Consider the following 24,132-nt stretch of genomic DNA (forward strand, 5'->3'; position numbering starts at 1 on the left):
ACAATAATAAATTGGTCATTTTCAATTCATGACTGTTTGTGGGACATTGCTGTGCGCAATTGGCTGCCGCGTTCGCCCACAAATATACAGTCAATTCACTTTACAGTGTGTGTTCTGTGAAGCGCTTTGGGACGTCCTCCCGACGTGAAAAGCGCTATATCAAATGCAAGGATTATTATTATTATTATTATTATTATTACTATGTGCCTGTGTACACTGTGTGCACTTGATACCCTCAGGGGCACCTCGTGGTAGTTGTCGTTTTGTTTGTCGGCCTCCCCCCAACTCCTCCCGCCACAGGCGGCTGCAGACCGTCCAGAGCTCTGCAGCCCGTGTCCTCTCCCGCACCAGGATCCTCTCACCCCCGTCCTCGCCCGACTGCACTGGGGCTTCCCATCACACAGAGGATACAGTTCAAGGTCCTGGTCATCACCTTCAGAGCCCTCCCTGGCCTTGCTCCCCCCCAACCTCTCCGCCCTCCTCAACCCCGTTACCACCCTCAGCGGGCTCCGGCTCCGGCTCCGGCTCCGGCCTGCTCCATGTCCCCCCATCGCTCGTCCTACCAGCGGCGGGTGGGCCTTCCACCTCTCCGCCCCCACCCCCTGGAACACCATCCGGCAGTCCCTCCGCCTCACCCCCTCCCTCACCACCTCCAACACCCATCTCAAGACCCTTCTCTTCGACCGTGTTTTCGACCCCCCCCCCCCCCTGATCCCCCCCCCACGCTTCCCCCCCCCCGACCCCGGACCCGGGTCCTGAACTCTGTCAGTGCGGCGCCTCCTCCCGACGAGAGAAGGGCGGTTCACAGTGTCGTTGTTGTTGCTGCCGCACAGGCGAGGCAGTCGATCAAGGTGCGCACGCACCTTTTTCCCCCCGTCACGTGACACCAGCTCAGCCGGTCCCGCCGGTGAAGCCGTCCCCGGAGCCGCGCGGACCGCGTCGTCAGTTCCGGGTCCGCTCTGCCACAGGTCCGTGTGTCCTGGGGGTGAAACACAGGTAATTACAGACAGGAGTTGTTGTCAGTGTCGCGGTCGCGGGTTTTGCGCCTCTCACTGCCCTGACCCCGAGCACTCACACCAACACTCACACTCACACACGTTGATGGAGCATTTGGGCATTTTAGCAGCAAAGTTCGGCAAGTTCTCAAAACAACCCGCCCGAGTCATGAAGGTTTGTGGGGGCCCGAGGCCCGAGGCCCGGCCTGATGGCAGTGCGGGGGCTGCTGCACTGCCAGGGTCCGGTCCGCCTGTCCAGTTCAATTCCAGGCAGAGGGCGAAACCTTGGGCAAGTTTCCTTACTCCACACAGAGCCTAATAATAATCCCTCCAAAACCAAAACAATAATAAATTGGTCATTTTCAATCTACGACTGTTTGTGGGACATTGCTGTGCGCAATTGGCTGCCGCGTTCGCCCACAAATATACAGTCAATTAACTTTACAGTGTGTTCTGTGAAGCGCTTTGGGACGTCCTCCCGACGTGAAAAGCGCTATATCAAATGCAAGGATTATTATTATTATATTATTATAAGTTGCTGCGCGCACACCGGCTGCAGCGTTCGCCTCCACAATACACAGTCACTGCACTCTGCAATAATTCCTGTGCTTTGAAATGCTTTGACAACGTGATACGGTGCCGTATCAAACGTAAGAATTATTATCATTATTAGCCAGCGTCCTGTGCATTTCTTTTTAAGAACTATATAAAAATGGCCTTAATGTTAAGACTTGAATTCAAACATCTGTTAACACTGGACACTCCTAAAATGCTATGGAAATACAGTAAATCAGGATCCAGGTGGAATTTCTCCCCCAATGTCTGGGTCTCAGTGCAAGAAATGCTCATTGAATTGGGCTTGAAATAAAATCTGTGGCCCTTGTTATTCTGCAAAAATTAAAATTTGCTGCTTGCATTGGTGTGACCTTGACTGGCAATGACCAGCACAGTGCTAGATAACTATGGACAATGAACTAAAACCACTTGTAGCCTTTAAATACACTGATATATCTGTGTGGCCATGTGTGCAAAATATTTACTCTGCTGTACTTTGTTTAAACAAAATTCATCTTCATTCCCAGTTGGGATTCATGATATTTTCATGTTTCACAGGTAGGGAGAGCAGGCTGAACTTGTAAGTGTGTGATATGCTTATTAGATTTGGGGGTTGATAGTACCTCTGCATTTTTGTTACAACATGGTTGTCTGTGGAACATTGTCGTGAGCAAACTGGCAAAAGCGATTGACCGCGAATAAAAAACATACAGTTAAACTCACATAAGTCTAATCTTTATAACTCATATAATCGCCTAAGTCATATATTCACCCAAGTCCCATTCTGTTTCCTATCAGCACCATTTAGATTTCTTTGCACAGCTCATATTAACCACCTCCTGACTTGTAACACTGCTCCCCTATCCTCCATTAGCGTGTACTTACCGGCTGCATTGAATTGCAGGAAATTACATCCTGACCCGTCGGCTCATGCGCACTTACTGTCTGGCTGCATTGAATCGTGGGAAACATAATCTTGATCCATTCAAATGCACAGAAGAAGTTCATTTCTCGCAATTCAATATGATTCCAATGCTTGCCGGTAAGTACTCATGCGGCACCAGGTCAGGATGGCATACTTACCAGTTGCATTGAATTATGCATGCAGAGTGAAGACTTATTGATTAATTTGGATTTAATATAATTTATATAGTTTGCGTGCAACTCGGTCTTCACGTAAGTCACATTAAATGCTATGGTCCTGACTGATACGACTTATGTGAGTTGTCATATATAGTTACTACATTTTTCAGTATATTCTATGAAGCACACCTATTGTGAAAGGCGCTTTACCAAATGTAGTATTATTATTATTATTATCATCGTCATCAGCCTGCAGGTTCCCTCCCACTACTCTCAGTGGTTCCTGTGCTAAATAACAAACCAGCTGACCTCTGGGTCATCAAGGCACTGCCAATGTTGCTTCCTATTCGCTATAAAGGATGTAAAAATGTCTGATCCTGGGTCATTAGATCACCACCAACACCACTTCTGCTTTGCACATGCACAGCAAAGCAAGATCTAACATTGTACCTATTGGTCATTTTAGCCATTTTACTGTGAAAGTTGGCCGGCACGCACAAAGCAATCAGACCAGCTGGATCCAGGCACAATGATTTCGGTCCACAGGGCATCCATGTTATCAACCCATACAACAACACAAGATTATATTTGTATAGCGCCTTTCACATCGGGAGGACGTCCCAAGGCGCTGAAAAACCATAGCGGCTGCACTGCACCTGGCGATAATAATGCTGTTAGTGATGAATTATGAACATCTTACAAGAGGTGATTTGGAAAATCCAGTACGTTTAAGTACAGTTCAGGTGTCAGCCTGGCTCAGTTGGAAGCACTCTCACCTATCAGTCAGAGGTGGGTTAAAGCCCCACACAGGACTTTGAACTTACAATCCGAGTTTACACTGTATACAGTGCCTGGAGTGAGCTGCATTGTTAGAGGTGAGTTTGGATAAATTGCTAAGCCACGGTTACATCTGCCTATCCAGGTAGAATTAAAAAAAAATACCATGATACTATTCAAAAAGAGAAGGGAGTTTCTTTCATTTTCCTGGCCAGTAATCCTCCAGATAAAAATGATCATTCACTTCATGACTGTCAATAGGACATTGCTTTGTTCAAATTGGCTGTCAAGTTCACCTAAAAATACACAGTCATTACACTTTATTCACTTTGCAGTAAATCCTGTGAAGCTCTTTGAGACGTTTTTCAGATGTGAAAGGTACGGATATCAAATGAAATAATGATTATTATTACGTGTACAACACCAAAAATAACACTAGTCAGTCTGGCTGGTAACAATGTTAATGTGTATTGACAACTGATTTTTTTTCCTTTATAGCAATTGTGCTAATGTTTTAAAAACACAAGTTCACAGTAAGAATGTCTGCTCCAACAGCAGAGGAGAGGAAGGCCTGCTGGGGAGCAAGGGATCAGTACTGGCAGTGTCTGGACAAACAGGACAAAGATTCTTCAGAGTGTCAGAAGTTTAGAAAAGAATTTGAAGGCAGCTGCCCTCAGCAATGGGTAAGTTTAAGAGTATGATAGCCGTAACCACTTAGCATGCTACTTGTTAGTGTTGGGAGCTTCAGCTATCAGAATCAATGACATGACAGCATCTCTTGAGTTTCATTAAGGAGCCAGACTAATCTGCCAACCATAAGTATGCAATGGATTACCTCAGGCCTGTGGAACATTGCCAGACAAATTGCCTCAGCAGTCAGATCCACCCCCCCCCCCCCCCCCCCCGTCTATCCCAGAAACGCACCTTCTTGCCTCCTTTCAATAGAGATATTAACTGAGCATATGTTTACATTTCAAAGTAATTATGGATGACAAAAAGATGCACTATATAATTCTGAGGCTTCTAAGAGACTCATTTTCTTTCATGAAGCATTTGACATAATAAATCCTGTGAAGCTCTTTGATACACCTTTCAGATGTGAAAGGCACAATATCAGTTCAATAGGGTGTGTGGAATTATTTTTGAGTGTATAGAACCAAGCACCATAGTTCTTTGATATGCAGCCCAAATCGTTTTAAGCGAATGATCTGAATGTCGTAATACGCTTGTTAAATTAACACTAGAATAGCGCGCTTTGTGTTCGCATTGGCAGGAGTCTGTCCAAGCAGTACTGAAAGGGTATCGGTGAGATGCTCTGTGGATGTTGCTGATAATGATATTTGCACAGGTGGATTCAGCAACACAACCCACAAGGATAAAATTGCGGGCTTGTTGATTAATGTTGCTTCATATGCGGTGTAAATGTGGTCTCATAGCGAGAATTGGTGAGGTGTAATGCTACACACTATGGGGCTGAAAATCAGCATTTTCACTGTATAAAAATGTCTTTCTCTGCATATTTTAATTAGAAATTGATTGTGTGTTAGTTTCCATGTAGATGTAGTTATACCACCAATATGTTCCAACATGTCTAATCCCTATAACCTACTGAAATTCCTTGCAATGTATAATCAGGGACAACATCTTGCTACTTGGGGTAGCGTCCAGGAGCTCTTGATGGTAGCGGAGTCTGACCCTGAGCCAGTGAGAGAAGGAGTGGGCAGGTGACCATGAGCACAATACAATACAAAGTTGCATCAAAAAGGAAGGTCTTTAGGCGGGATTTGAAAGTGGGGAGTGAGAGGGGGGAGCAGGGCGGAGGGATTGACGGAGAGTGTTCCAGAGTTTTGGGCGTAGTGGCTGAAGGCACAGCCACCGATGGTGGAGCGGATGGTACGACGGACAAACAGGAGGCCAAAGCCAGCCGAGCGGAGGCAGTGGGTGGTGGAGTGGGGGATAAGGAAATCAGATAGGAGGGAGGTGCAAGAGCATGAAGGGATTTGAAAAGGAGTGAGAAGATAATCAGGGACATTTTAAAGGGAAACAGAACTTTGAAGGAATAACTTTGTCAAATGTACTTTCTTTTTCCTCTCACAAAACTCATTTTGATATCGCCATCTTCATTTTCTGAAGTTAGCCAGCTCGTATTGGGTTTGCTTTCAGAGACAGTAAAAGTGCTCATACGTTGTGAGCTTACATTGTGTGTTAGCTCTCTACCCCTTTTGGTGATATTGATTTACCCACTCCATTGTTTTCTGTCACTTTCCTCCATGGTGACCTCCAAAGCATTGCCCTTTCATAGTAACAACTGCATAGGTTGCCGTTGTAAACAGAGTCTGGCAAGTTTCCTGTTGCTTGTCCATTTAGACAAACCCTAGCCATTAAGACTTTGGCTTGCAAGGTCAACAGGTCTATCCTCTCCCAAGTCCTGCCAACAAGCCAGCCTGGATAATTTGTCAACAGTTGTCCTTGGAGTACTGCAAGTGTGCATGGCTCAAGAGCTGGACTATTGATACTGCCTCAGAGAGTTGAACTCAATGCTGATATTTCATTGCCAAGCATGTCACATTGAAGCCAGCTCAGCCCCAAAGAGACCCTGCTTAACTTACTCTCCACCCCTGAGGAGGATAGTCACTAGTTGGTCATTTGACCTCAAGGATAGATTTTTCTCACACTCTTCTCAACAGCCTCCACAGCTCCACTCCCAAGTATTGAACCAGAATTCTGCAGCTCAAGTTCTCTCCAGCATAAAATTCTGCACATCCTCACCAAGCTTTAGTCAAACCCTGCATGTCAGAGGATCGGTCTTCTAATGACTTCATGATCGTATCCACCCTTCCCATTCAATTTATTCCAGCCTGTGCCCTCCTCTCTTCTGACTCTTGTCTATTCCTCATTGCCCACTCCTGATGCTCCGCCAACAATGAATGAGCCATCATGTTCCTGTGCTCTGAACTCCAATTTCAAAATCTCTCTTTGAAAAACCTTTTAAATGTATCTCTTCAGCCGTGCCTTTTGTCAACATCTATAAATCTCTCAGTTCCCTGCTCTATTGTCCACCACTAGATTGATTAAGTGCTTCAGTCATTCTTTTATGTGAAAGTTATTGTGCAAGTTATTGTTCAAATTTGATCCTATAACCAACCCTGCTTTCTCACCAGATAAAGTATTTTGACAAAAGAAGAGACTTTTTGAAGTATAAAGAAAAACTGCAAACAGAAGGATTCCAGCCACAGGAGAGCACCACAAAGCTATAACTCTCTGCTGAAAACAATGTCGAAATGACGTGAAGAAAAGAATTGAAACTTTCTGCTTGTTGTGTGTTCGATCATGACTATACACAGAAACTGAAATACAAGTCCTCTTTATTTAGATAATAAATTAAGTCGCTGTAATGGTGGCTGTTTAATTCAGATGGCATTGTATCCAGTTTTGGAAGGGGAGCTTCCTTAGTTCACTTTCAACCAATCTTCTGTCAAATGCACTGAACCAAGTGTTCCTGTGAGTGTGAAATAAAATGCAGGACAAAGTGCCAGTGACGTCTTTGGCCGTGATTAAGTGTATTTAGTCACCCCCAGGCACGTCATCTCACTTTATTCTGAGCATTCTGGGTAATGTTAATATGGTCACCAAATTATTCAACAGTTATGCTTTAATTCATAAATTAAATTGGTCACTCTATAGCTGTTTGTGGCTATTGCTGGGCACAAACTGTCTGCCATGTTTCGTCCACAAAATGCACAGTCAATCCACTTGACTGTGAAGTATATACATTGAAGCTTTTTGAGATGCCTCAACAACATGATGAGGCGCTATATGAGCCTGAAAATATATTCTGTGAAGCGCTTTGAGACATCTCGAAGATACAATAAGGCACTATATCAAATGCAAGGATTATTATTATGTAAAATACATCATTGTTATAAAAGTTTTGATTTTTATAACAAAACTTTAAAAAAAACACACAACACAGTACAAACTAACCAGAATTATGTTCCCATCCAAATTTCAAGAGCACTTTTCAACTGGGCTGTTCAAGAGCCAGAGCTCTTAACAAGAGAAGTGATTGTGTTCATGAGTGAACTATTAAAATGGATGCCTCCCCTTCAAATGCTTGAATCTACAAAAATATTGGGGTCCAATCCCCTAGAATTTTTAATTNAAAAAATGCTGAAAACATTGAAAGTGCTGTTGAATATATTTTAAAATGCTTCAGAAACTTCAGAAATTAAACAACTCGCATTAAAAAATCTTTTAGGAAGAACCATATTATTAAACCCATGAGTTTAAAATGCAATGAAAAATCTTGATTTTATAACTCATACCCCTAATTTAACGTTATTTATGTAGTTCTGAAAACTTGTGCAAGTTTGTAGAAAATATATCAGTAATACTTGCATTTGATATTATGCCTTATTACCTCATCAAAAGCACTTCACAAAATTTACTGTAGAGTGACTGTGAATTTTGTTAGGTGAACACAGCAGCCATTTATGCCCATAACAATGTCTCAAACAGCCATGAAGTGAATGACCAATTTTATCCGGAGGACACTGAAGTTTTCCCAGGACACCAGGAAATATATTTAACAAGCCATGCTTAATTTGAAAGCCAATTTTCAACATTTCTTACCACAGTTCAGCATCATCTTTCGTTTTGAAACAGAATTGGCTTACAAGCTAAAAATAGATGGAATTTCAAGCTCAGGTTTACTCAAGCTGCTTTGCAATCATCCTACAAGCTCCCTTTTAGTTACACATCTTTAATCAGAGTCTCAAAGTCCTTCAAAATCAAAGAATTGTGGAGCACACAACTAAAATCAAATAGTTGGACCTCATTATTTGTAGTGTTACCATTAAGAACCATCAATTGATCAACTATGGGGTGAAACATAAGAAATGAAGACCCTGTGTAACAATCATCGAATCTGTTTAAAACATCGTAATTTTCACCCTTATGTTACACAAAATAAACAGTGAAACCTCAGTCTGTATTGTTGCTGTTAATATGGAAAATGGTATTTTGCAGTAAAATTTATGGTGTAATGCTCAACACCAACTGTGATGTTGTAAGATTCTCTGCCATACAATTCTATTACCCTAGATATGCTATGTCAATTACTCTTGTATTCCCCCCACCCCACCCCTGTGGATTATCTCGGAGGAACGTCTCGCTGGCAGCCCTTCATTATCTCTCCCTAAAGGCCATTGTTCACGGTGAGTCTCATTAGTAAGTTTCATTCAACCATGCATGTTAAATGTTCAATGACATTAGAGATATTTTTGTAATTTTATGCTTACTTTTAGTCGTGGAATGCACAGACCTTTCAAATTGCTTGGTTGTTGGTTGTAATAAGCAGTGGAAATCATAATAATATAGTATTCCTTGCATTTGGTATAGCACCTTATTACATCGTTGAGATGTCTCAAAGCGCTTCACAGAATATACTGCAAAGTGAATTGACTATATTTTGTGAGCGATAGTCATTTGCGCACAAAAGTGTCCGACAAACAGTCATGGACTGTCCTTTGCAGCCTAGACAGTAGTTTCCAGACACTGCACTGCTGCTAAGATTATTTGAATGAAAGCAGGTAGCAAGTGGGATTGGGGAGGGAGAATACAGTGATTATATGATACTGGACTGGATTAGTGTTACATTGGATCCAAAGCAATTTGGTTTTCCACCTTTGTTCATCAATGATATACAAAATAGCTCATAGTTTCTGCTATTTCAGCTTCTTGGGATGTCCTGCCGACGTGAAAGTAATTTGTTCTTATTTGGGGCTCTAGAAGAAACGTTCAGTTAGTATTTTGCCTGGTGCTGACAGGGCTGAGATATAGAAGCTATTTCTGTCTTTTCTGCCGAACATTTGAAATGTCTTCCTGCTATCATTGGTTTCCTTACATAATGTTCTGCTGCGGAAACTTCCAGCAGCATGGCAGCCAGTCCCTAAATAAATAATAACAATAATCCTTGCATTTGATATAGCGCTTTTCACGTCTTCTAGACATCTCAAAGCTCTTCACAGAATATACTGCAGAGTGAATTTTACTGTATATTTGTGGGCGAAATGCGGCAGCCAATTGTGCACAGCAGTGTCCCACAAACAGTTGTGGATTGAAGTGACCAATTTTATTGTTTTTGTTTTGTTTTTTCTTGAGGGATTATTATTAGGCGTGTGGAGTAAGGAAACTTGTCAAAAGTTTCACCCTGCCATGAATCGAACCCAGGTTTCACGCTTGCAAGGCGAGTGCTCTAACCACTGAGCTACAGGACTTCACGAATAGGTGGAAACAGACCTATATTCCTGTGATAGCTGAGAATCATGACAATTCAGGGATTTTTACTTAAAACAGAGAAAACAGGAACTTTATATTAACAGGGTCAGTTCTTTATTAAAGAGGAATCACAGCATCAGCTCCTATATTAAAAAGAAAATATTTACAACAAATTGTGATTATCTTTAATACATCTTTGCCTTTGTCCATTTAAGATGATCATTATTTGGAGATCCAAGCCTAAAATTCCTCCTGTTCGCAGCCTGTAAGACAACTTTTTGTCTTAAAATTTTAAGATTGCACAGAATTGAATTTTTTTTTACATTCAGTCTTAATTTGGGGAAAAAATAATTTTAAGAACTGCAGAAAACCGGTGAGCAAAATACCTGGGCTCTTCCTAATTCAGATCTCAGATATAATCAGACCAAAATTCCTTCAAGACAGTTCCCTTCAAGTCATCAGTACTTGCCAGCAAAAAGCAATAGAACAACATATTTAGCTATTAAATAAAAAGCCCTGAAGGGGAGTCAGAAAATGCTGGAAATTAATCGATGGGCATCTTAGGGATGAACCTAGATCAATGTTTTCATGTAATCATGAGAAATGGGATGAAGTTTCTGTTAATGTTTCATTTCTATACTGTAAACTAGTTTTTTCTCAGTAATAATAGTAATCCTTGCATTTGATATAATGCCTTCTCACGTCTTCGAGACGTCTCAAAGGCTTCACAGACTATACTTTAAAGTGAATTGACTGTATAGTTTGTGGGTGAAACGCGGCAGCCAATTGCGCACAACAGTGTCCCACAAACAGTCGTGGATTGAAGTAACCAATTTTTTAAAAAAAATTTAAGTAATTATTATCCCCAGAAAAACGATCTGCCAATTGACCAACAACCGGGTTTCTGCTTACTGCTAGGTTAACAGAGGCGGGTGGGGTAAGGAAACTTTCCCAACATTTTGCCATGTCCGAGAATTGAACCCAGGTCTCTCATTTACAAGGCGAGTGCTCTCACCACTGAGCTAGAGGACTCCAATAACCTTCATAGCTGTTTGATTTTTAGTGAGATTCCAACAAAGGAATAAACCCAGCTGTCCAAAAAAGATTCACCTTTAAAGGTTGATTATAGCGTGAAGCTGAAGTAGCTGCAGTGTATTTGACTCAGTTTCTCACAGATATGATCATGTCAGGCCAGGATCCCAATGAACAGAACAAGTCCCATGCATACCTAAAGATGACCAGTTAATTTGCTTTTTACAGTCTACAGTATTTCCTAGATGCTATCAATACTCTCCTTAAATAGCAACAATGAATATTGCACATTCTTGATTTGTTGTTTGAGGATAATGTGGATTTTATTCATACTTGCCAGTATTGCTTACCTATTATCAAACATGAGCATGTTTTAATTATGTGAATGATACAAAAATACACAGATTTGAAGTACTGCATATACAACCCGAAAATATTCACCCAGGGATCATTAATGGTAAAGGTACGTACAAATGTCATGCAGATTAATCTGCAAATATTACTGCAGTTTTAACATTGTCCGCATTTGGAATTGTTATAACGATCGCATTGAAGTCTTATTTCATTCCTGTGGTTCAGACAAGAAAGAGGATTTTTAATTATTATTATGAAATTGATATATACCCCCCTTTCAATTCACCCACCATACTGCAGTGTTCATAAAACACAACTTTTCTTTAAATAGCTTGTTTTGTTAATAAATTATTGCAGTCAAGGTCTCCAATTACAGGATTGTTATAAAAGTCACCCCTTTTTATACCATAACATAAAACCCCAAACACAGTCAGGTGAAGCCTGTGTATTCTAAGCATCTAATAGTGCAGATGTTGCCATAGATATTGGTGTCTGCAGTATTTAATCTGATACACATTACATGCTATACTTTACTGTATTGCTCTGCAAATATCAGCTTGGATTATTATAGTAGAGGAGGAGTGCAACGACCAGCTGTTCTGTGCAGAATCTCAAGCCTCACTTCCTGGGAGTTCACTTCCATCTCATAGTGGTCACCATTTAAAAAAAAATTAAAAAGTGCTGCTGTGTGCAATTGGCTATCACGTTTCACCCACAAAATATACAGTTAATTAACTTTACAGTATATGTTGTGAAGCGCTTTGAGACATCTGGAAGACTTGATAAGGCGCTATATCAAATGCAAGGATTATGATTATTATTATTATTATATCATGCAAACTCAACATCTAGGAGAAACATTCAGTTCTCTGGCGGAATCTATAGCTACTGAAAACACAAACCTCTCAATTTCCATGTAACTCTGTACATCACTGAAATTTGCATATGGTCGGCATGTTTGCATCGCACAACTGCAGGTCCTTGCTTATCTTTATCCCATCATTGCCAAGCCATCAGTTAGTATACGTAAAAAGTTTGTTATAGACACTGAAAAAGTTGCGCACTGAAACAGGAACAATTTTATATTTAAAAAAAAGTGAAATGCATCATTAAAGAGACAGACACATTCTAGCTCCACGGATAAGCTTCCTTCCCACAGAATCTAAAAAGAACTAAATTTCTCTTTTCAATGTGTTTTATTCAGATTTCTGGATTGAAGTGGTCTCGTTCAGTGTTAGAAATAAGGGTTCTCTCCAGTGCTAGAGATGTGCTAATGCATCAGTCTGATAATTGGTCGCTAAAACATGTGATCATAGCGTGGTTGCAAAACTTGTCTCCTAGTTACATTCATCCTCACCTTATGAGGGGAAAATTATCACAACCAGCTAAATATACACTTGATATAACGATTCTTAACTCGTTCAGTCATAGTCAATTCCTCTTCCTGATCAGTCACATGTCATTGTTATTGTACCGATGCTACATAATGACACAAGTGGGTAATCTTGCATTCTTAAGATGTGAAGATCAGTGAAGTCAAACTATAACCGGGGATGAGCTAAAATGTCATCACAGATTTTGCTTGTGCCTCATCACAGAGCTCATGGTGCACGGAATTAAGCACTTGCACTGCCAGTTAATGAGTCTCCTGAGAGGTAGTAACTGATGTAACTGAAGACAGTGAGTTTGTTGATTGTACGAGGATTAACTATTAGAAAAAAATAAATTATACACAATGTATAATCCTTGCATTTGATATAGTCCTGTATCTTAGTGGTTAGAACACTTGCCCCGCAAGCGAGAGACCTGGATTACATTCCGCAGGGTGAAACATTGGGTGAAACATCACCTCCCCCCCAAACCCCACCTGGCTCAGAGTCAAGCTCTGCCACTCTTCAGCGCTCTGAGACGCTACCCTGCGTGGAGAGCGCTTTTTTAGTGCGAGTTATTGTTGGCCTTCAGCTTTTCTCTGAAAGGACAGATGAAATCAGAGAACTTTCCGTATGGTGAATTGGAAGCCTTAGTTCATGCTTGACCATTACATTTCTTCTATTTTCAGAAAGCATTCATTAATTTGTGAGACTTTTGAATGAAGACTCAGTCCCTTATGGAATTAATGTCAAACTGGACAGATTGAAGCCTGGGTTGGTCAATAGAAAGCAGAGGTGCTGATGAATAATTGGGGACCAGGGACCAGAGAATTTTACAGGGTTCTAGGTCATCTAAGGTTTATACTATTCACAGATTATGATCCAGAGAGTCATTATTGTAACGTTACAACATTTAATGAAGATACCAAGTTATATATAGCCGGGTAATGGTGAATGAATATGGGATCAGGGAATGATAAACCAATAGAAATTGGAACAGACAACAGGGAACTTGTGTATATGATAAGCAGGGGGAAGGGGATTGTTTACCAAAAGTGAATGAAAAAAGTGACTTGAGAATGATATCAAATTCTTAACTGAAACTATCTAGCATTTCAAGCGATTTCATTATAAATTGCAAGAGATTATTTTAACATTTTTACCGTATTGGTGAGGCTTCACGTGGAATATAGTATTCAGTTTTAGGCTTCTTGCCTTAAATTAGCACTAATGCATTGGAGAGAGTTCAGAGATGAGTGACAAGGAGAATGGGGCTAAGTTATGGTGAGACATAACTGAATTTGTTTTTAGAACCAAACTTGAAAAGAAACATGAGGCGATGACTTTTAGAATGCTGAAAGGTCTGAACAGTGCAATTGTATGCAAATTATTTGACTTAGACTAAGAATAGAACCAGAAGATACAGGCATAAAATTAAATATTAAACACTCAGAAAGTTTATTTACTGAGCAATATAAGCCTTGCAGACTAAAGCCATAAACTAAATCCACAGTTTGTATTAAGCTCTCTGATTTCAGGTCAGAGGGCAGTAGGAATAGTGCAAATTTGCTTTTTAAGTCAGCGGGTTGTCTGTCACATGGGGAAACCATTGCCTTGCTCAAGAGTATCCAACCAGACCGAGAGCTCCAGGTATACATGGAAATTTCCCTTCGTCTGGAATGCAGCATATACCTTCTCCCTGGAGGGACGCAATCTTCTAACCTGATTGTGGAAAGTATTCAGTGTAGGTTGGCAAGAGCTAAAGTTTGGGGACTGCAGAATGTGTGCTGAGGGTACTGGTATAATTTACCACCTAAAATCAAGTAGCTTGCCTTTGCAAACACTTGAAAAGAGACATGAGGGGATGGCTTTTGGAACAGTTGCTTGTCCAGCTAGGAGTTTCATATCTCTCCACCAACTCTTATTGGAGGTGCGTATGGACAGTCACTGAGGACATGGTTATACTCAGCTGTGACTGCCCCTGTGATCTAACCAACGTTCGGGTCAAGGCTCAAGAATGACCCCATAAATACTACTACCAATAACAGTAATGGATTTGATATAATGTACTTCATGTCACGAGGACCACTCAAAGTGCTTTACAGGATTTACTGAAAAATGTAGTCACTATCCATTTTGTAGGTAAAAGAAATAGTAAGTGAACGATTTTGAACAAAACTGGTTAATGCTAATAAACCCCTTCAAACACACAAACGGTGGAAAAGTAACTGTTTTAAGAATAACATAAGGTTACAAGCATAGGGATAGTTGATCAAATAAATACTCAGTTTAGCTCAATGATCCTTGTTTTGCTGAAAAAAGTGGATGTTTTAGCTACACAATTCAATTGATGTCAATTTGGGTTGCAGATTGGGATCTGTTTTGGATGTAATGCTTTTCTTGGTCAAACCTGGAGAGGGAGGGGGAGAGAACAAAACTAAAATAAATTTCTTAGCATAGTGGTTAGCGTGCTCACCTCACAAGCGAGAGGACCCTAGTTTAATTCCCGGGCAGGGCGAAACCTTAGGCAAGTTTCCTTACTCCACTCGCCTCTGTTTACGTAGGAACCCTGTTGTTAGTCGATTGACAGATTGCTTTCCGGAGGTAATAATCCTTTCAAAAATAATAATAATTTGGTCACTCAATCCAGTGGAACACTGCTGTGTGCAATTGGGCGCCATGATTCAACCCTAAAATATAATCAATTTATTTTATAGTATATTCTGTGCTTTGAGACGTCTCAGTAACGTGATGAGGTGCTTTATCAAATGCAAAGATTATTATTATTTAATAACCTGAAGAAAACATTTGATGCACATTTTTAATTTAACATGAGGAATTCTTGCAAGAGAAACTTCCTGACAAGAGGAAGGAGACTGAGCATCGGAAACCTGCATGAGCTGTACCTGCTCACAAATGATGAATCTCCAGAATTGTGAGTAACCTTTCTGCTTATCCACCATTACAGCTGAGGCTTGGTTGCCCTTTAGGCTGCTTGACACATAATAAATCAGATACAGACCAACAGCATCAGTAAGGACTCTTTGAAACCAATCGAACAGTTTCTAAGCATTTTATTATCAATTTAACCACAATCAACTAAACTTAGAGTCTCTAACAGGAAAGGCACAAATGGGGGGTGATTCTCTGATCGTCTCTGAATCTGCTGACCCTGGTGGTACAAAGCTTATAACGGAAAAATACCATCACATTGACCGGCCAGCGGAGAATCAAACATGCCTGTCCACCAAGGTCGGTAAATTTACCAACAGACAGAGGATCACTTCCAATAAGTTTGTATAAACGGGACGCTTGTGCTGCCAAGATTTCTTATTAACAAGGGTTGACTGCACCCATATCATCTCGCCAGCCAATCATTTAGTGATGCAGTCTTTTTAAAACATTGATTTATTTTGTGCAAAAGAACGATACAGAGACGTTGATTTTTTCCCCAATTGTCGGAAGCTTCGGGATTCAAGGAAGCAAGTCCTTTGCCTCTCTCTTCCTCCCGCTGATTTGGATTGGAAGGAGCAGGTTTTATGTGAGTTTGCTTCGATCACTGTGTAGGGTTATTTATGAGACACTACAGCATTGTGCACTAGAAGCTGAGCTGTCTGCTTCTCTTGCATGTGTCAAGATACACGATTAACACACTCGAAATGGTTAACTGATGAAATATCGTTGCAAAGGGAACATTATTTTTCATTTCAGATGAAATTATATAATTTTGAAAATATTAAATTAGTCATCTTATTCCACAGTAAATTACCAAATAAAGAAATTGTATGTACAGTAACACTCAGTGATTTAGGTCTCTCTTTCTCTCATACACCAACGCGCACGCACGCACACACACACACACCACACACACACTTCCTTTCAAAATTGCAGTGTTCAAAATTCTGAGAGGTTTTTATAAGATAAATCGAGAGAAATTATTTCAGTTGGTCAGTGAATCAGTCACTGGATGAATTTAATATCATTATCAAAATATAAGGAAAGAGATTAGGAGATTTGTTTTAACAGGAGAAGGTTGTTAGGACTTGGAATGTCCATACAAAAGACATTAGTTGAAGCAGAATCTGATAACAGCTTTTAAAAGAGAATTGGACAAATATTTGAAAAATAGTTGAAAAATGTCACTCAATTCCCTTCTTTCCCCCTCCCAAAACGAATGTCTCCCTGGTCCCGCTTAGCTAATGTGTGCAATGTTAAGCATATATGGTAATAAGGTCCACTACTTTTGTGCATCTACCTAAGGGTTACAAGTATTTGCTTCTACAGTGGCAAGAACCAATTTATGGGCCTTTAGGGGATTTTGAAGTGTTTTCCCACACTCCAGAAGAATGCACTTGATCAAAGAAGCCTGTAAGTGACATTCACTGAATGGAACATGTGTAATGCACCGTCAGCTCAGTGTGTGTGTGTGGGGATAATAATAATCCTTGCATTTGATACAGCGCTTTTCACGTCAGGACGTTCCAAAGCGCTTCACGGAACACACTGCAAAGTGAATTGACCGCATATTCGTGGGCGAACGCGGCAGCCAATTGCGCACAGCTGCGTCCCACAAACAGTGGTGGATTGAAAATGACCAATTTATTATTGTTTTGGGTTTTTGTTTTGGAAGGATTATTATTAGGCTCTGTGTGGAGTAAGGAAACTTGCCCAAGGTTTCACCCTCTGCCTGGAATTGAACTCAGGTCTCTCACTTGCAAAGCGAGTGCTCTAACCACTGAGCTACAGGGATGGGTGTGTGTGAGGGTGTGTGTGTGTGGGTGTGTGAGGGTGTGTGTGAGGGTGTGGGTGTGTGTGAGGGTGTGGGTGTGTGTGAGGGTGTGGGTGTGTGTGAGGGTGGGTGTGTGAGGGTGTGTGTGAGGGTGTGTGTGTGGGTGTGTGTGTGGGTGTGTGTGAGGGTGTGTGTGTGAGGGTGTGTGTGAGGATGTGGGTGTGTGTGAGGGGGTGTGTGGGTGTGGGTGTGGGTGAGGGGGTGTGTGTGTGGGTGTGTGTGAGGGTGTGTGTGAGGGTGTGTGTGAGGGGAGGGGGTGTGTGTGCTCACAGGAGCTGCGTTCCCAGACAGCTGTAACACTGAAGGCTGCGCTGGAATAGGGACCGTCCCACCAGTGCCTCACAACCTCCGGCTTCGCCTTCAGCCATTGGGGGGCACTTCCCTGGTCCCCGACAGGAGAAGCCGATCGCCCCAACCGGTGTGGCCCAACCGACCGGGACTCTTGAGCAGTGGGGGTATTAAAAACGCAAAACCGCCCCTCTCTCCCTCTCTCTCTCCTTTTTTTATCGTTTCACAAGTCGAGCGCATCGTTTTCGACCTTAACCACAATACTTCCGAAGACGTACGTGGACTGTCTTTCGCCAACGGTCTGGGAGGGCAGCACCGGGCAGTCCGGCTCCGGGGGGAGTTGGGGGACTCTCAGGTACCGCTGCGACTGCAGCAGCTCTGCGCCGCTGTCGCAGGCGGTGGTGGCGGTTACGGCGGTTGAGGCGGCGGTTGCGTCGCGCGGGTCCGGGGCGGCGGGGCGAGCGGACCGGAAGTCGTCGAGCAGCTGCTCGGGGGCGGGAGGAGGAGGCGGAGGAGGAGGAGGAGGAGGAGCGGCCGCCCCCCCGCCCTGAGGGAAGGAGCTGACGACCGAGAAGACCGAACCCGACCGCCCGTCCCGCTGCTCCCGCCCGGGGCCGAGGTGCGAGATGGCCGTCACGTTGGAGCTGGTCCGCCTCTGCTCGGCGGGCGGGCGGGCGCGCAGGGCCGAGACGCCGGCCTCCCCCTCCCCCCCCCCCCCGCCCCAGCCCCGGGCCCGCAGGCGGCAGCGGGCCCGCACCTTCCGCCGCAGGTGGCCGAGCGCCTTGCGGAAGCGCTTGCTGAGCAGCGCGTACAGCAGCGGGTTGATGTCGGAGTTGAGCAGCGCCAGCCAGTGCGCCGCCGTCACCGCCGCCGGCGGGACGCGGGAGGCCGGGCCGTCGCCCAGCGCCGTCTCGACGGCCCGGACCAGGCTGACCACCTCGGAGGGCATCCAGCAGCAGAAGAAGGCGAAGATGACCAGGAAGAGGCGGAGAGCGCCGTGGTACTCCCGGCCCGGGGCGCCGTGCCTGCAGAACATGTCCTGCCGTTTGCCCGTCCGGCCCGCCGTCCGGCCCGCCGTCCGGCCCGCCGCGCCGCCGCCGCCGGGCTCCTCCGAGACGATCCTGGCGTTGACGCTGGACACGAGCTGGGAGAAGGTGGGCTTGTCCCCCCGGGCGGCCCGGGCGCTGACCACGTTTCTCTGCAGCTGGTTCTCGATGTCGTGGATCCGCTTGGCGTGGCCCCGGGCCACCCCGACGATCCTGACGTAGCAGAAGACCATGACCGAGGTGGGCAGCAGGAAGGACAGGGCCCCCACGAAGCCCGTGTAGCTCAGGCTGTCGGTCCACTCCACCGAGCAGCTGTACAGGGCCGGCGAGTAGGAGAAGCGGCCCCAGCCCAGCAGCGGGGGGCAGCTGCTGACCGCCGCCTGCAGCCAGATCCACACCACCGTGGCCACCGTCCGCCTCACCGTCGACTGGGAGTTGTACTGCAGGCAGTCGATGATGGCGTGGTAGCGGTCCAGGGCGATGGCCGCCAGGGTCAGGATGGAGGCCGTGCAGTACACCGACGAGGTGTAGCCCACGTAGAGGCACAGGTCCTGCAAACCAGAGGCGGAGAAGTTCGGCCGTCGTTCCTGAAACGGATCCCCTTCCCACACACGCACATCACACACCACACACACACCCACCACACACACCCACACACACTCATACACACCCTCCACACACACACACCACACACCCTCCACACACACACATACACCCACACACATACACATACACCCACACACATACACACCCACCCTCCACACACACACCACACACCCTCCAACACACACCCACACACACTCATACACACCCACACACCCTCCACACACACACCACACACACACACACCACACACCCTCCACACACACACATACACCCACATACACACACACCCACACACACTCATACACACCCACACACACACACCACACACCCTCCACACACACACACACACACACACCACACACACACACATACACACACATACACACCCACCCTCCACACACACACCCACCCTCCACACACACATACACACACATCCACACACATACACACCCACCTACACACATACACACCCACCCTCCACACACACACCCACACACACTCATACACACCCACACACACACACCACACACCCTCCACACACACACACATCCTCCAACACACACCCACACACATACACACCCACACACACTCCACACACAAACACACACACACACCCTCCACACACCACACACACCCTCCACACACACACAGCCACCCTCCACACAAACATCCACCCACACACACACATATACACACACCCACACTCACACACACCCACCCACCACACACACCCTCCACACACACATACACCCACACACATCCACACACCCACCCTCCACACACACACACGCACGCACGCATCCACCCACCCTCCACATACACCCTCCACACAGACATACACACACAATCTCCACCCACCCTCCACACACACACACACACCCTCCACCCACCCTCCACACACACACCCTCCACCCACCCTCCACACTCACACCCTCCACCCACCCTCCACACACACACACACACCCTCCACACACACACACCTTCCACACACACACACACACATCCACCCACCACACACACACACACCTTCCACACACACACACAGCATCATAAAATCTTACAGCGCAGAAGGAGGCCATTCGGCCCATCGTGCCCGTGTCGGCTTTTTGAAGGAGCTTATCCAACTAGTCCCACTCCCTCCCTCTTACCCCATAGCCCTGCAAAAAAAAATTTCCATTTCAAGTTCATATCCCATTCCCTTTTGAATCGAATCTGCTGCCAGCGGCCTTTCAGGCAATGGGTTCCAGATCATAACAACTGGCTGGGGAAAAAAAATGTCTCCACAAGTTTGTTTTTGTACCCAATTAGTACAATAAATAAATGTTGATGTGAACCATAGCGCTTGATCACTAAATCCCCCACTTTGGCTCAGCACTGAGCTAACCAGACCAAGATGGGCCCAGGTTCAACCACTGCCTTGAGGGGGTTGCCACAATTTGTTTCACTGGCCCTGGGCTGGGGAAGGAAAATAATAATCAAAATAATAATAATAATCCTTGCATTTGATATAGCAGCTGATCACATCACTGAGACATGTCAAAGCGCTTCACAGAATATATTGTAAAGTGAATTGACTGCATTTTGTGGGAGAAACGTGGCAGCCAATTGTGTATAGCCAATGACCGATAGCTATCCAGTGACCCCTGATGCAAGATCCACATGTGGATGTTGGGTGAGGAAAGAATTAACCTTAACACTAATAACTCCAATCGTCCATTGGTATTCTCTGCTCAGGGCCACACGTGAATAATCACTCGGGTGATGTACCAATGGGTTTGTTCAGAAAGGAGTCAGCACCTTCAAGCGCAAAAAGGAGAACACTTTGGATCAAATCTCAGTTTCCAAGATTTATTATCAATCTGAATGATTTGATCTTTTTATCTTACCAAGTTATGTTTTTTGCTTAAAAGCTCCCTGGGACAATCTTAAAGGGAGAGATCGGGACTGGCTGGGTAAGGGAAATAGCTGAATAAACATCTGCAAAGACACGGGTTTTCACCCCAGGGATGCTGCAGTTGCAATTACATACAGTTTATGCTCAGATCTCCACAACATTTTGGCGCAGAAAATCCGCACAGCCAGTTCCTCGGATAAAGTCACTATTTCAATTATTTGTTTCTGAACAAATAAAGAAAAACTAAACGTTAATAAATAATTCTTGTCAGCTAAGGTTTGTAGAAAGGGAGCCCAAAGAAGATACCACTTAATAGACTCCTGGAACCCACCAGACTATTTCCCTCTCGCTTCAATTGCAATACTAATTTGTGTAAATTGAGTGCAAGACAAACAGAGCCACAAAGTAGCTTCACAGATTTTCTCACACCAACAACACAATCTAGATGGATCTGCAACCAGTTGAGACATGCAATCAAAAGGATAAGAATTTTGTAACACATTCATGCTCTCATTTTAAAAAAGGGGCGTTAATAGTTTAAGTGCTTTGGGATGACTTCCTGACGTGAAAGGCACTAGATAAATGTAAATTTGTATTGTATTATAAAGAAATTTATTGTCCAGAATAACTAGACTTTCAATGCACATTAATGGTAATTTTCAAAGAACCGTCATAAATCATTTTCAATGCTTACTCATCACTAGTAGTTCTCAATTCACACTCACCAGTAATTTTCAATGCACACTCACCAGTAGTTTTATAGAATCAGTTAATTTCCATGGCTGCAGACGGTACGTCTAATGCTCCAATACTTCTACTGGACAATAGTGTGTTTCTTTTGCATGGATTGATTACATTTTACGCATCAACCTTCTTCACTGTGCTCCTGTGTTCAGTACTGAGCATACAATTTTCTATTAATTGTTAAATTAGCCATTCCTTTGATAGCTGTTTGTGGGACATTGCTGTCTGCAAATTGGATGCAAAACATTGGGCAAGTTTCCTTACTCCACCCTCCTGATAATAATCCCTCAAGAAAGAAAAAACAATAAATTGGTCACTTCAATCCACGACTTCGTGGGACACTGCTGTGCGCAAATGGTTGCCGCGTTTTGCCCACAAATACATAGTCAAATCACTTTTCAGTATATTCTGTGAAGCACTTTGAGAGGTCTCGAAGATGTGAAAAGTGCTATATCAAATCCAAAGATTATTATTTATTATTATGCAGCCGGTGGGCAATTTGTTTCAATAAACACATTAGTAATTGTCAAACAGCAGAGGGCACTATGGCTTATTCTACAACAGTCATTGACCTCAAATAGAGTCTCAGCCACCCATCAGGACCTCTTCAAAACTGTTACAACGCCCATGATTAACTTGAGTGACTATAGAATATATGCTACATTTGTTTTCAATTTATGCCAGGGATTTCTGAGTCCGACAGTGTGACGGACCTGAACTAATAATAATCGTCATTACAACTGTTATTGTGCCTTTCACATAAAGAGGACGTTCCAAATGGTCTCACAATGCATAGCACTCACGGTTCTGATAACATGGCAATTAACAAAATGGCTATATATCTGCTGATGTGAAGTCAGATCCTTCAATGAGTCTTTGCAAAACTACTCTGCTTAAAAGGTAGCGAATGATGATTCTTTCATATACTGTACTTGCAAAAATATATGTAATAATGGGCCTATATTTGCCACGATTTAGAATGGTTCCTTTAAAACAAAGAATGCCTCTGACAACTCATTCATTTAGGTCCAATGACACTTATTGTCCTGAGTATCATTTATTCAATATTTCTTTAGAAAGTTTTCATTGGAGCAGAAAAGGTTGAGAGGGGACTTGACAGAAGTGTGCAAAATGAAACAGGTTTTCACATGGTAAATAGGGAAAGCAATTTTCATAGGTAGGGGAGTCAGTGACGAGTGTCCATAATTATAAAATGTCACAAGAGCGAAAAGAGAGCTTAGGAGAAATGTTGTTCATACAGAGAGTGGTTGGGATGTGAAAAACCCGCAAGTAAGGTGGTAGAAGCAGATTCCATTACTTGAAGAGGGAAGTAGATGGGTATATTAAAGGTAAAGGCTTAAAGGGGTATGGATATGGGCTAGGGCAGTGGAATTGAATGGGCATCTTGCTCTGCGAGCCAGTGCAGACTTGATGGCTGTAAAAGCCTGATTTCCGAGCTGCAAATTTCTATGATTCTAAATGTTTTAAAATAATTTATGGGAATTTGGAATGTAAAGAAAGGCAGAATAAAAACTGATAGAAACCAGTACTGGGAATTATGAAGAGCAACTAATTACACATATGACAAGACTCGGCTGGTGTGGCACTGCAGCTGCAGGTAAAGGGAGGATATGTTTGGCAATGAAGCGGGTGAGTACAGCTGGCAGGAAGGTCCCAGTAGCGTTACTGTGCAGCCGATTACGTCTCCAATCCTGCAACATGTGCATTATCCAGGTCATTTCCTAAAGAAACAAACATCCCCATTAAATGCTGGTCCCCCGTCTCCAAAGGGGCATAGACTCGTGATTATTAGTAGAAGAGTAAGGTAGGAGGTTCGAAGAAATGTATTAAATTATTAATTTGCACAAGGGTTACTGAAATGCTTAACATTTTACAAGTGGGTATTGAAGCTGAGATCAATTGGGTAACTGAAAAGGGAATTAGACAGACACCTGAAAAGTGAAGATGTAAAAAAGGTTAAGAAAGGAGCAATGAAGTGGGATTATATAGCTCCGCTAGGAAAATTAGCACAGCAAAGCCACGAAGGCATCCATCTCTTTTCCTAAAATTTCTATGATGAGGTAAAGGTATCCATGGCCAAGAAGGATAGTGTTAGGTTGAGTGGAAAGAAACTTATGCAGTTTAAATCAACACATTTGTCCAGATTGGGGATATATCACAGCATTCTCTCACACAGCAACAGGCTCGTTGCAATGCCGAGAAAGCCCTAACCATACCACAGCCAAAAATAGACTTGTTGCAGCACTAATCAACACTTAAAATAACCAGGAGAGGCTGAGGAAATAAACCATGAAAACAA

At 43.5% G+C, this 24,132-nt stretch overlaps 1 protein-coding gene across 3 annotated transcripts; it reads left to right on the top strand.

The window, feature by feature from the left end:
- Positions 1–941: 941 nt before the first annotated feature.
- Positions 942–6,805, top strand: LOC103181724 (cytochrome c oxidase assembly factor 6 homolog). Of its 3 annotated transcripts, none has more exons than XM_042333409.1 (4): positions 944–996; positions 2,455–2,592; positions 3,909–4,093; positions 6,572–6,805. In XM_042333409.1, exons 3-4 carry the CDS (start codon positions 3,950–3,952, stop codon positions 6,665–6,667), a joined length of 240 nt encoding a protein of 79 aa, XP_042189343.1. In that variant the 5' UTR covers positions 944–996; positions 2,455–2,592; positions 3,909–3,949; the 3' UTR covers positions 6,668–6,805. The 3 variants fall into 3 exon arrangements, with proteins under 3 accessions (XP_042189342.1, XP_042189343.1, XP_042189341.1); XM_042333407.1 differs by having other exon boundaries at positions 3,966–4,093; XM_042333408.1 differs by lacking the exon at positions 2,455–2,592 and having other exon boundaries at positions 942–996.
- Positions 6,806–24,132: the final 17,327 nt, after the last annotated feature.

Source organism: Callorhinchus milii, unplaced genomic scaffold (genome assembly GCF_018977255.1).
Source record: "Callorhinchus milii isolate IMCB2004 unplaced genomic scaffold, IMCB_Cmil_1.0 Scaffold3, whole genome shotgun sequence".
In the NCBI taxonomy this organism is placed as follows: domain Eukaryota; kingdom Metazoa; phylum Chordata; class Chondrichthyes; order Chimaeriformes; family Callorhinchidae; genus Callorhinchus; species Callorhinchus milii.